At 33.0% G+C, this 14768-nt stretch overlaps 2 protein-coding genes across 2 annotated transcripts; both read left to right on the top strand.

The window, feature by feature from the left end:
• The first annotated feature begins 9591 nt into the window (after nucleotides 1-9591).
• On the top strand, nucleotides 9592-11737 carry LOC129892912 (uncharacterized). The gene is made up of 4 exons (XM_055968428.1): nucleotides 9592-9702; nucleotides 11043-11207; nucleotides 11355-11447; nucleotides 11534-11737. Exons 1-4 carry the CDS (start codon nucleotides 9592-9594, stop codon nucleotides 11735-11737), a joined length of 573 nt encoding a protein of 190 aa, XP_055824403.1.
• A 569-nt stretch (nucleotides 11738-12306) lies between these two features.
• On the top strand, nucleotides 12307-14179 carry LOC129892911 (uncharacterized). The gene is made up of 5 exons (XM_055968427.1): nucleotides 12307-12348; nucleotides 12459-12614; nucleotides 13365-13418; nucleotides 13494-13631; nucleotides 13724-14179. Exons 1-5 carry the CDS (start codon nucleotides 12307-12309, stop codon nucleotides 14090-14092), a joined length of 759 nt encoding a protein of 252 aa, XP_055824402.1. The 3' UTR covers nucleotides 14093-14179.
• Nucleotides 14180-14768: the final 589 nt, after the last annotated feature.

Here is a 14768-nt window from a genome sequence, read left to right as displayed (position 1 = left end):
TTATCGACTAAATTTTTGCATGAGTTAATATAAGGGTTAACTTCAAACAATCATATCTCTCAGCATATAAGATTTAGGGGGCCTATGACCTATAAAATTAAAAGAATGTGAGTCTTCTTTCTAACACCGACAAGTGTGCATCATTTGGAGTTTGGAGTAGAAAGTTATGGTTGTTTTACTAGAGCATGTCCAGATTGGGCAATTTGGCGAGCTCACCTACCAATTTGGTGACTCGCAAAATAGTTCGGCGAATTGAAAAATTAGCTCACCGAATAGGTCTGAATACCTTCTAACTCTGAATATTTTTGTCTATCTGAATCTCCCTTTCAGTGACTCGCCGAATAGTTTGGCAAAGAGACCTCCAAATTGTTGTTTTGGCCGACGGGATTCATTAAAAGGTTTTTTCTTTGATTTTTATGGTCTTATTACGTTTCTAGAAGGGTATTCTTTACCTTTTACCATCAATTAACCTCCCTAAGTCTATCTTATAGACTAATAACCTCCTTATTAATGCCCAACTCTCAAATAAATCAAATTCACACGTTCTAAATTCTATCAAGGAAGAAGCTAAGGTTCTTCACCTACAAGCGTCAATTCAAGGTAATTCAGTGTTTTTCCTTACAGGTATGTAAGGCTTCAACGAGAGTATTCTTTCACTCACATGCCTAAACTATTTTGATTCTCAATAATTCTACAAGATTATCGGGTGCAAAAGTTGTCTTTCTATAAAATTATGATCTTTCTTCATAAATCCCTATTTTTATTGTTTCACTTTGATTTTAAAAATCTTATTGCATTGATTTACATGATTTTAATGGTCTCTTATACAATTATGATTTTTAGGCATGAAAGCAAGCATGATATGATTTACAATTTCAATACGGGTTATTTTAAGGCATCACTTTTAAGTTGAGTCTCACTTATGATTCAAGATATGATTCTTGAGCTTAGTATCACTTATGATTCAAGATATAACTTTTGAGCTTAGTCTCACACATGATTTACATATATGGATAGTTTTTATACCTATGAGCATTAATATGTATTTATGTATTTTGGGAGGACTATTTAGCATCGAGTGGACTTAAGGGATGAAGATTTTTGTTTAGTATCCTGGACTTTTAGTAGTCATCCCTAAATCTCATAACTATGTGCCACTGTAGAACTTGAGTATACTACTTTTTCGGACAACTCCATATGGACTTGAGAGGTAAAGACTAATGGATCCACATAGATATGATATGGTTCTATACCCTGGCAAGGTTTAGGACAGCCCTCCCAACTAGGTTAGTTGTTGGACATCATGAGCTCACATGGTGTAAGTCAGTTATAAGAAACTCCCTAATTTTATGCATTTTTTATGATATGATCTTCACTTATTATGGTCATTTTAAGTTTGCTATTTTATGTATATATTTGTGCAAGATCAATGAAATAGACTTATCTATATATATGCTTTTGAAAGAAGATCTTGAAAGGTATTTAGACATGCACTCCAACTGTTATCTCTTCAAGTTCTCTCACTATAAATATGCTTTTTGAAAACCTTGTTCCACTATTCCCTTTATGATATGTTATAGGAGTACATTGGTTCTCCTTTCATACTCAGTACATTCCATGTACTAACGCATATTTTCTCTACACTACATTATTTTGTGATGTAGATTTCGATGCTTGCTCTTACACATGTGGCTAGTTGGTAGCAACATTTCCTAGTCAGCAGTGGGTGAGTCCTCATTATTCAGGGCTTCCTAGAGTTATTTTAGTTAGTTCTTTTATTAATCACTAGTAGTCAGGGGCTGTTGATGTGTCGCCAAAATAAGACACTCACGACGCTCAAAATATGAAATTATTGTAAGTTCTCAAGCAAGTTTTGTTAGTTTGATATGCGTTTTTGAGTAGTTTTCAAGGAAATTATTGTAATTTCTCAACCTATTTCCTGTGGGTTAGACCCTGACTCTTAGTTGGGTAAAATATACTGCTAACAATCGTCTTTATCTTTTTCGAGAGGTATAATTGAGCATTATCAAAATGGCACCATTGTCGGGGAATACGGCTTTGAAATTTTTTATTAGTTGTTACTTCAGTTTGTAGTTCTATTTGCTAGTTTTACTATTTATTTTTGTTTTTGTTTGTCATTACTACAAGGCTCATGTGGAAACATGATGAAGTCTGAGAAATCAAGTGCATTACGTCTTGAGATACTAAATCAGGTGTTTTATGGGTGGCAACCCATGTGGATACTTGATGAAGACTGAATAGTCAGGTAACCCACTACTGATGCCTAGGGCATCGTAGGTATGATCACTTACCTTGTTTTAAATTTTGGAGTTTTTGAGTCCATTGGGGATAATGCACAAGTTTTAGTGAGAGTGGGGCATCTTGAAACCCTTTGAAGTTTTTCTTGCCATATTTCTTTATTTTGAAGGAATATTATCTAGTAGAATCGGCTATTTAGGTTGTTTGTGTGAATACAAGAGTCTATAAGAGTTTGTAGTAAACCCGTGAAAGTGAAAAAAAAGGGCCCATGTTCAAAAATTTGTCAATGATTGTGTGATTGCATCTCAAATGTGAGAACTGATTTGCTAGGATCTTTGTAATATTGTACATGGTGATTTGCTAGTTATGATTGTGTTGATTAGTGCTAAATAGCATAAGATCAGTGCTATGTGTGTGTGAGCTAAATTTGTATAGTTTGATTGATGCATTTGTAAGCTAGAACTTGCCTAGTTAGTCTCACTGAAATGATTGGATAGCTGGATTAGGACAGGATCATAGGACTTTGTTGATAATGAGTCACTTAGCCTAAATTTAACTAACCAAATGAAATTTTACCCTTTGAACCAAAAGTTTGAGCTTGAATAGACCTTTTCTTTGATTAACCAAAATTTATCTTCCCTTTCTATCTGTGAATCCAAATTTTGGCCCTGGTCCCTTCAAGGACAATGTGTACCTCAACTCAGGCTAAAAACCTAAGTTGAGTGTGACTACTATAAAGAGAATCATTTTATGAATCTTTATCTTGGCCTTGGTCTCTTCTAGGAGATTATGCACTTCAACTTAGGCCAAAAGCCTAAGTTGAAAAACAGCAAAGTTAGGGTATGAAAAGAATGTTGGAATGAGAAGAAAAGAAAAGCATGGGTTTTGGCCACAAATGAAAAATAAAATAAGTGCAAAAATGAGTTATAAAAGAAACAATAAGATAGAACAAAAGCAGAAACCACTCCCGAGAAGAAAGAATGAGGAAATAAGGGAGTAACAAGATTTTAGGGGTTGAAAACAAGTAGCTAAGTCAAAGTAGCGTTTGAAAGGGCAAAGTAATCACTTTTATCCTAAATGTACCCTACCTAAGCTCGAGCCTATGTTATAAGCCTAAAAAGTCCTATTAATATCCTAAAAAGATTATTCAAGAGTTGAAGTATTGAAAATAAGGGCAAGCCGATGGTCTTTACTTTTGCATTGTTTTGAGAGCGCGAGTAGTTTTTTTCAGTCTCTGTTTATCCTTTATACACTGTGTGAGAGACTTCTTTGTGGTGAGGGCACTGTGATTGTGTTGTTTGGTAGCTACATTGACTAGTATATGACTATTTGCATTGATTTGGTTTGTTAAGAGTAGTACAATGTTATGAAGTAATCCTTGCGAGATTGGTTAGAGCATGAGTGCATAGCAAAAGTGAAGTTGGGCATGAGTTTCATGTTATAGGGCTGCTATATATATTTCCTTCTTGTATTTGTGCGTCATTTGGTTTTATGTTGTGTTATTTTTTGAGGACAAGAAATAATTCTAAGTTGAGGTTGTTGATGTGTCACAAAACATGAAATTATTATAAGTTCTCAAGCAAGTTTTGTTAGTTTGATATGCGTTTTTGAGTAGTTTTCAGGAAAATCAAAGTATTCTTGAGTTGATGATCTTTGGATTGGTTGATTGGTAATTTTACTTAGTTTTGACTAAGGTGGAATGATTATGTTTATAAGAGAGCAAAAGTAAAGAAAAATTTCACAAGAGGTGTTCAAACACTTGAGTTTGGCAAGGTTTCGCAACAACTTGAAAGGAGAACTCAAAGAACAAACTTCACTGGGACTTGAAAGACCTTGGAATAGGTGTTGGGAGATTAAATCAAAATGTTGTGACCAAGTATGGACACCAAATAATCCACCAAGGGCCGTGGTAGGAAGTACTAGCCGTGAAAAGCACTCCCAAGTCGTGAAGATGACTTTCCGGGAAGGCTGCCAAGAAATTGGCTAAGGCTCACACCAAAGAAGCCTCACCACGAGTCATGGTCCTCATCACTGTTCGTGATAGGAACCGTGGTAGTGTGTCCATCCATTATAATGCCAAGGCAAGAAGTGATATGGACAAGGCAACCACCAAGAGCCAAGGCAAGAAGTAACATGGCCAAGGCAACCATCAAGGGCCTCACCACGTGTCGTGGTCCTCACCACTTGCCGTCGTGGGTGCCGTGGTGGGATGGCCAGACACAAAAGGCCAAGTAAATGACCAAGGAAGGCAAACATGATCCATGGTGCCCACCACTGGCCGTGGTGGCTCCCGTCCAGTACCATCTGAGTCCAAAACGAAGTTGGTTTCCTAGTTTGTTTAAGATTAGTTTTAGGTTTCTATAAATACCTTCTTGTGTTATATTTTTAGTTTATGCTTTTAGACATTGTTTACACATTTTTGGTTATTGTTTTGAGGCTGAAAACAAGACTTAAACTCTATTTTTGAGCTTTGATTCCTTGTTCAACCATGATTGGAAAGATTTGGGGCAAGAACGCAAACTTGCCTTCTTCGAGTTTTAGTGTTGGTGGTTTGAATCTAAGTTTCATTTTTCAATTGTGAGTTTGATTCATTGTTATTTGTAAGCCTTTTAATACATGTTTCATTTATTTTTTATTGTTTTATCTATCGTAATTATGCAAGACTAAACCCACAACTAGGATTGTGGGAACCATGACGACGTAACTAGAATAGGCAAAAGTAGGATTGATATTTGTGATTTGTTGTTGCATGTATTGCAATTTATTCATTCAAAAGTCTTTGTTAGTGAGTACACGCATTAAGAAATTGCCTGTATTCATTGCTTGCCCAAGAGGGAGGTAGTGATTAGAAAAAACTTCACAGCAGAAATTGGGAGAGTCTGGATTCAAAAGAAGGGATAAACTCAGTCTAAGTTACTTGAGATCGGGAGAAGATAGTACTCTGAGATCCAGGGCGAGGTTTAGTAAAGTATACATTCTGAGACTGGGAGGAGATTAATGAGATACGTCTAAGAAGGATCGGGAGTGTTAGTAAAGTATATATTCGCTAGATTTTGCATGCAATACATTGAATGATATCATGAATATGATTAGCCTATTAACTTACAAGTCATGGGGAACACAATCCTAGTCTCGTCTTGATATAGTTTACAACTTCAATCTTGTTTATTTGTCACCGCATTATTATTTTATTTCTAAAACACAACCAAACCCCCCACTTTTACTTTATGCATCTTTATTTTGGGGAAGTAGCAACTACAATTGAATGAGTAATTGCTAACGATCATCTATATCTCTTTCGAGAGGTATAATTAAGTGTTATCAGTCATGTTCCGGCAAACTTATTTCTTTTAGTTTAGATGTTAGAGGCTTGTTTCAGACATTAGTTTTTAGTCTTTATGGATATGTTATATTTCTAATAAAATCTTTTATGCATATGTTCCAGCTTCTGCTTAGTTTTCTTATGATATGCTTTGAGGTATTATGACAAGGGTTAGCTTGGGACCACTCGTGGTTCCAAATACCGAGTCAGGCTAGGGTGTAGACTTAGGTTGTAATAAAGAGGGAGAAAAAATATCTATACATGAGTAGTACCAAGACGGCGGAGCAACATAAAGGAAAGGCATGGTAAAAATAATAACAGGGAAGTTGAATAACAAACACTACTAAAAACAGTCCAAAAAATAATGGAAAAAATAGCGACGGACTACGACGCTCAAAAAAGCAACGGAATTTGAGACGTTGTCCATCGCTTTTTTATATTTTTAAATTTTTTTAATTTTTATAATAAAAAGCGACGTACAGGGACTATATGTCCGTCGCTTTTTTGGTGGATTTTTGCGCCATATATAAATATATTTAAAAATTAATTATAAAATAAAAATATTGGCGGAGTCCGTCACTTTTAATTGAAAATAATTAAATATTATTTAAAAATTATGTCTCCGTCCATCATTTTTTATTATATTTTATTTATCAAAATTTTTTTAAAATAAGCGACGGACAGCGTCTCCCAGTCCATCGCTTTTTTGGTCAAAATGGCGGTCAACTACGTAAAAAATGCGACGAACAGGGCGACGTTGTCCGTCGCTCTTTCTGAAATATTTGAAACCAGTCTCGATTTTTCCTTATTTTCTGTGTTCTCTCTCTCTCTCTCTCTCTCTCTCTCTAAACCCTTCCTCTTCTCTCTAAAAATTCCAACCCCCACCCCCTTCGCCACCGCCACGCCCTCCCCCATCGTCGTTGTTGCCGCCGTCACTCCCCACCGTCGGCGTCTCTCTCTGTATTGTTAATAAGGTTAGTTAGTTTTGCAGTTTTAATTTTTTTAAAAAAATTAATTTATTGATTTGTTAGTTAATTTATTTTATTTAATTTGTTTAATGTATGTTATTAACATAGTTAATTTGTATATGTGATTTTGAATTGGTGAATGTTAGAAATTAGATTTTAGATCTTTTCTTTGAGTTGGTTTTTTTTTTAATTAAATTGTGAATTGAATATTTTTTGGAGTTGGAATTAAAGTGTTGTTGATGTTCAAATGTTATGTTAAGTTGATTAGTTCCTGAAGTTAGAATGTGAATGAAAATTTTAGGGCTTTAGTTTGAATTGTTATTTTTTTTAATTAGATTGTGAATTGGGTATTGTGTTAGTTGGATTTGAAGTGTTTTTGAAGATAAAATTATGGTTAGAACATGAAGTAACTAGAAATTAGAATTTAGAATTTTTTATGTTTTGAAGATATTCAAGTTAGAAAAACATTGGGTTGAATGATTTTTGATGTTTGGAAGATATTCAAGTTATGAACTTGAACTTTAGGATTTTTGAACTTAGAATATTTTGTTTTGGTTTGTATAAATTGTGAACTTTAGACTTTTGAACTAATTAGAACTTAGATACTTGAATTTTATGATACTTGAATATAATATAGAACTTGACCTTAGAACTTGAATTTTGAATTTGAACTTAGAACTTTGAACTTGAAATTTTGTTTTCTTTAGAAATCTTGTTGAATTGTAGTACTTATGAACTAATTAAGCTAATTAGAGTTAGACGATATTCAAACAAACAAACAGAGAAACAGGTGACTTTTATTCCTATTACTTTGGGGATGAAGTGTCATGCAGGAGAAATAGGCTTAATCGCAATGATGAAGGTGATAGTGATCCGATGTATTCATCGATTTTAATTTTTAATCAAAGTGGTCGAGGATCTAAACAGCGTGCAAGACAAAGCTTCACTAATATGGAAAGACAATCAGCTGTGTTAGGAGGCTGCTAGGGCTCTTCAGGAGAGTGTTAGGAGGTTATATACTGAGCCCTATCACTCTTGGCAGGAGATTCCAAATAGTATCCGCTAGGCGATGTTTAATGAATTTAAGGTATATATATGTTTAAATCTTTTTTTTTAAGTTACGTTTAATATTTTTACTATACTTTACTTAACTAATTATTTAACGTTATTTATTTTTTTTAGATTTTATGTACCTGGGAGACAATGTACAATATGGTCATTGCGACCACTTTTGAAAGAAAAGTGAGCGTCAGACTGTCTAGCTGGCTAAAGAAAGCTAGGGATGATCGGTCATCTTCGAGTTGGATGCTGCCTCATATATTTGAAGAATTATACTGGTATTGGGATACTAAAGAATTCAAGGCTTTGTCCGATTAAGAAAAAAAAGAAGCAAAAGCCAGCATAAAGGGTGGCTCGCTGCACACCGGAGGTGTAAAGAGTGTTGAAACAATTCAGAGGGAGATGGTAAGGTTTCTAAATTTTAAGTTTAAATTCATTTTCTGAAATAAGTTATTTGACAAAATATTATTTCATTAATTGTATTTTTTATAGGAAAAAGAATTGGGACGCACTCCATATTGTCATGTAGTCTTTAAAAAGACTCATGTGAAGAAAAAGACAAATGCGTCGGATCTGGATGTTTGGGTGGAGAAAAGAGTCGAACGAGCCTATGTAAGTTATTTAAGATATAATGTATAATATATTTTGATTCTAAGTTTTATTTTTATTATATATATATATATATATATTGATTATAACTTTTATTTTCTAATATGCGGCAAGATTATGAGTGGCACGTACGTGAGATGGGAGATTCGGTTTAGCTAACGCCTGAACAGTCCACTCAAATTTGGACAGAAAAAGTGGTTGAAGGTAGCCACAAGGGCCGAATTTATGGAATAGGCTTTAGGAATAATGTACGATGACTTCAATCAGGTTTAGAAGGTAATGGATTATGTGTCAAGCCGAGGCAATTGACTGGGTTCAGATAGCTGCAATGTCTTAGCAAATTGCAGAACTTACACGCGCATTGGCAAAATTAGAGAAAAGAAGGGTCGCGGATCAAAAAAGTATGAATGAACAAGTTGAGCAAATTAAAGTATAAGTTCTCAACCTCGTCCATCAGCCTCCGCCCCGTTATTCAAGAGAGTCCACTCTGAATGATTCCGACGATAGTGATGAATATATAGCAAATAGTCCTTAGGGTTCCATATGTTAGTTTATGAACATTTTAAAATTTTTTGTTAACTTTGAAACACTTTAAATCAATCTAAATTATGATTTTATTCGTTTTAAGTGTTTAATTATGTTTGTTATTATGTATTTTGCGTATTTTGTTTGTTGTTATTTGTGTTTGAATGGGCTGAATTGCATACAATTGAATTGAATTTTGATTGCAGGTGGGCAGCAAATACTACAGGTTTCCTCTATCAAAAATATTGCAGAAAAGCGACGGACAGGGTCCTTTAGTCCGTCGCTTTTCTGGAGATTTTTTTTATATTTTTCAGAAAAGCGACGGACAGAGACTCAAAGTCCGTCGCTTTTCTGTAATTTTTAAGAAGCCAATATAAACAAAGCGACGGATGGAGACTAATAGTCCGTCGCTTTTTATTAAATTATTACTTTTTAAAAAAAGAAAAAAAAGATGGAGTCCGTCGTTTATATATATATATATATATATATATATATATATATATATTAATTAATTAAAAAAATAGGGGCGACTCAGTCCGTTGCTTTTTACGGCTCTTTCTGTCGTTCTTTTAAAAGCGTCAAGCAAAAAAACGACGGAAGTGACTGCGTCGCTTTTCCATCGAGTTTGACCAAAAAAGCGACGCAGTCCATCACTTTTTTGCATCATTTTTTCATATTTGTTTAGTAGTGAAACCTTGTATAGATAAGATGTCATTATCAAAAAAGAGGAGATTGTTAGCATGTGGAATTTTAACTAATGACCCGTATCTAATGCAGGAACAATAACTCACAAGGAAAGGTTGATTCACTGAAATAAAAAATGGAAAGAAAATAAATATAGGAGCAACGATGTGCTGGAATCAAAAAGGAAAAGAAGAGGAAGATGGAAGCAATGATTTGGTGGAATCAAAAGGGAAAAGAGGAAGAAGAATGACAGAAGAGAAATATGGCATAAATCAAGTAATGAAGATCAATTAGAAGATATCAAGCAATCTGCATCAAGCCAAATAAAGGAAAGGGATCATTCAAGCAAAGCCAAGAATAGAATAAATTAACAATGCAGCATACACATATGGAAGATTGCGGAATCATCGCAATACTCTGTACAAGATAGAGTCCTACCCAAAGAAGAAAGAAGATATCACAAGGAAAGAAGACTTCACGGACAAAGACTTCACGGACATATCAAAAATAAACGTGTATACTCAATCAAGAAAAATTATAAATCCTTGATTGAATAAAATTTCCATGGGTTCTCCTATTAGAGCTAACCGCCACCTCACAAAAGGTTGTATATAAAGTCTTCCTCGTCATCCTATATAGTCACACACTTCACTTGAACTTGTAGTTTTGCTTTTCTTTCATCTTTCAAAAAGCTTTGTATTCAATTAGGTCTACAATTGTAACACAAAAGAGAAAGAACTATCTCTAGCATAGATTATACGAGTAGAGGTTACGTCATGTCAAGAAGTATGATTTGCATATCAGACAAGTGCAAAAGTCTCAACTGCGTTCTACCAAAGTTCTCCAAAGAGCTCTAAAGAAAATCCTTGTAACCCAAGGGGACTAGATTAAGCACCACACCGGTGATCCTAACCAAAATAAAAATCTTTGTCTATCTAATTTTTATATTCACTTAGTATTTACTGTTTATGATACTAACCTGCAGGGTAGTCAACTCTCATCTTTGAGTAGTCGACTTGAGAGAATTTTAATTCACGCCCCCCCCCCCCCCCCCCCCCCTTAAGTTTCATTAAGGACTCTATTTTAGGACAATTTTAAGGAGTGATGTATCTCGCTCCAAATCTGATATAAAATTATTAAATGATGGAATAAAAGATAATTATTTAAAAGTATAAATCATATAAGATATGATATGTATGTATGTATGTCTAATTAGGTAATATTTTCATTTTAGTTTGACCAAAATGCAATTATTAAATATTTTACTTAATTTTAATTGACCAAAATCCAATTATAAATACATAGAAGAATTCATCACAAAGTTAAAACACAACTCATACAAGACTCCAATATTCAAAGGTGCCTATTTGATACTTCTTTTTGTTCTTTCTAAATAATCATCTTCTGGGTATTTCTTATAGCTTTAGATTTTGGTAGAGTCCATTTAGTTACAATGTATAGAGATATAGTATCATTTATAAAAATGACTAATATTTTCAAGCATGCAGTGAAACATGATTATATCTTTGTTTTATTTATGGTTCCTTAATATATTACTTTGTCGTATATACATGTATTCAACAGTTGCCCATAAAATAATTGTTTGATGAATTCAGATTATGTTTATTCATCAAAGAGATGTTCTACAAACTCTACTGGTATTATATTTTTTTTTGAGTTATGAAGGAGTCCAAGCAGAAATTAAGTTGTCCAAACTAGAGGATCTAGCGTTGGATAAACAACTTAAACTTTTGAACAAACCAGCAGTCAAAACAATTAAGGTATACATTTGGTTATGTATATTTCAAATTCTTGACTGATTATTCTTCCATCATATTTATGTATTCACAAGTAACAATAATTCGATTTGATGATGTTAAGTGGTGAATAAAGATCACTAATAAATTTACCAAAATTTTGGTTCACAGACTGAATGGGGAGATACATACGATTGTGTGGATTTCTACAAACAACCTACATTTGATCATCCATCATTGAAGAATCACAATTTTCATCTTAAGGCATGTATTTATGCTTTATTTTTGTGTATTTATATACGAATGTAGTATCATAGATACATAAATTGAAACAAGTTTTGCATTGACAGATGAAACCCACTTTACCAACGATACATCAAATTCCAAATACCTCAACCATTGATATATCTTCGAGGATAAAGTCAGAGAATAAAAGTTGTCCTTTTGGAACCGTTCCCATCAAAAGAGTTACCAAAGATGATCTTATTAGACATAGAAGTATGCCACCCCCAGAAGATTTCACAGTTGAAGCTCAATTGGATGACGTAAGATAATATTATACCAATTATTTACAGTTTTCTTGTGTGCAATTCATCTTTGACCAACTTAATTGATAATATATATGATAATGCTACTCTATGAGCCCGTTTGGATTGGCTTTAAGTTGGTCAAAACCAACTTAAAGCCCCTTTTTAGCTTTTGAACGTGTTTGCCTAATGCTGACTTTAAGCCATAAAGTTCTTAAAGTCAGTCAAAAATGAAAAGTTAGGATTCCTAACTTTTTTTTTCCAAAGTGCTTAAAGTCATTTTCTTTGACCATGGAAATTACTTTTATATCCCTTATATTTTAACTAAATTCTCAAACTACCTTTTTTTATTCTTTTAATCCTAAAATTCACATCATAAGCACTTTTATCCAAACACTCAACTGCTTATTTATAAAAATAACTTTCAGCACTTCAAAATTCTAAAAGCACTTCATACATAAAAGTTACTTTTTTTAAGTCAATCCAAACGGGCTCTATAATTTATTTCATTTTACACAATATAATAGGTTAAAACTTCCTAAAATTAAAAATACGGGAAAATACTTCTGCATAAATTTGACATATTTATTATTGCTATGCAGACTTACGTTAATACAGGGCCAAACGGAATATACACGGTACATATCATTTGACCACTTCAACTTATTAGCACCACTTAAGATTTCCATGTTAATTTGGATAATCTATATATTTAGTAAATAAAAAGAATTTCTTCTTTTATATTCAGCGGGCAATAGTTCATACTCCAGATAATTCAGATAACAAGTTTGCTGGAGCTGGAATGATAGCTACGATATGGAATGTTGATGCTCAGGGTCAACAAAATAGTGCGTGCAGAATGAAGATTCAAAAAGGATCGGATAAACTACAAGTTGGTTGGAGAGTAAGTTTAACCCTCAATATTTATTTATTTTATTATCTTCTTACTTGGAGTGGTTGTCGAGAGTCTTTCGGAAACAGTCTCTCTATTTTCATGAGTTAGTGATAAGATCTGCGTACATCCTATCATCTCCAGACACCACTTATGAAATTTCACTGGATATGTTGTTGTTGTTGTTTACTTGGAGTAGTTTCAATATTTTAGAGGATAGGAATCAGGAGTGGTTCTATGCCTTTGAAAATAAGGCATCCGCTTTAGGCCCCAAATTTGAGGGGCTTGTTTTTTAGTAATAATCAAATTATTATAGGTTTTTTATTATTTAAAAAAATTGTAATGCATTTTTCAATTTATTTGTCTTATTTTTTTAGTTTGTTTCAAAAGAATGTTTTTTTTTGTCAAATGTTTTTAATTTTAACTTTACACATGACATATTTATGATTACAAGACTAAAAAACATTTTGATATAACCATAAGATTCAAAAATTCTTTTTACTCATTAAAATTTTGTGTCAAGTCAAAAATCTGACAAACAATTGAAAGGAATGTAATACTATTTATGGAAAAAGTAGACATTTTCATTAAAAAAAAAAAAGTTTGGATCTCAAAAATAGTGTCAAATATATTAACAACTCTTCATGTTAAGAAGAATAAACTTTAACTAATAAAATTAAAAATTTAAGGCCTCCGATTCATTTTTGATTTTAGGATACTCATGTGATAGGAATGGGATTGAATTTTCTATTCTTATTGTAGGTGGATCCAACATTGTATGGGGACAATAATCCTCGGCTTTTTATACATTTCCAAGTAAGTTTTGCTTATGTATTTAATTAAAGGATTTAATTAAAAGACAATGGTTCATTATTTGTTTAATGTTTTTAGGCTGGAAATACGCAATGCTTCAACACACTATGCCATGGTTTTATAATAGTAAACAGTGATATACATCTTGATCAAGTACTTACCCCTGTTTCTCAGAGAAGGGGAAAACAGTTTGCAATTACTGCGTACATCACTCGGGTACGTATAATAATTTATATAATTACTTAGATGACAAGTTTGGAACGTTTTAAAAAAAAATACTAACATACATATCGTTGTGAAAACTAAAGGATCTAATAAATGGAAACTGGTGGCTTCTACTTGGAACCGATCAAACAGCTGTTGGTTTTTGGCCTCCAAGGATTTTTAGGGAATTATCAAATGACTTTGCTACGAATGTTGAATGGGGAGGAGTGACATATACTCCACCAGGTGTATCTTTTACTCCAATGGGCACTGGTTTTTGGCCTCATATTCCAGATCCTACGCTTGATGCTTATTGTAGGGGACTTATAGTTTTAGATGATAAAGGAGAAGGGACAAATGCAAACGATACACCACAACTTCTAGATAATGAATTTTTGTATCGAATCATTGAGGAATCACATATTGTATATTACGGGGGACCTGAAGATCCAGATGGAGATACACATAGGTAGATGTGTAAATTGTAATATAATTATGATATATCTATTTGAAAAGTTCTATTGAATCTCTTGTTCATTGTGATGCTGTTCATAAAATAAAATCACATTATTCCAAACTCATTATGGAACTTCATGCTTTAACTCATAAATTAAATAAAAATTCTGTACATGTTAACTACTAAAACGGGTTTTGAAAAAGGTTATTTCACTATCAAGTATAAAATGGTCTCTTTGATGTAACAATATTATATATCAATGTAGACGCATAATTTTAATAGAATATGTTCATAAAAAAATTGAATATTATCCTTGTTTATTTGGGTTGAACACAGTTTGGATTTTACAAATTTATTTAGTCCATTTTATTATTTTCAAACTCAAAGTTCACTTCATCTTAAACGAAAAATTTTACAATGGCAAAGGCACAACCAACCATAGGTGTGTGAGGCTCTATTCTTCTTTTGACACTTGGAAAGTGGACCCATTTTTGACTTTTTGCATGTTATTCACCACTTTTCTTCCACTCACTCCTCTTTGGTCTCATTTTCTTTTTTTTTTACTCCTAACAATTATCCAATTCTCAAATATATAATTAAATAATTAATACATTTGATTAAAAAAAATACATATAACACACATTTTTGTTAAAATAATTTAAACACTTATAGAACTGTTAACATTAAAAATA

Source organism: Solanum dulcamara, chromosome 6 (genome assembly GCF_947179165.1).
Source record: "Solanum dulcamara chromosome 6, daSolDulc1.2, whole genome shotgun sequence".
NCBI classification, from domain to species: Eukaryota; Viridiplantae; Streptophyta; class Magnoliopsida; order Solanales; family Solanaceae; genus Solanum; species Solanum dulcamara.
Note: the sequence above shows the minus strand (reverse complement) of the source record. Positions and strands in the feature narration are given on the sequence as shown.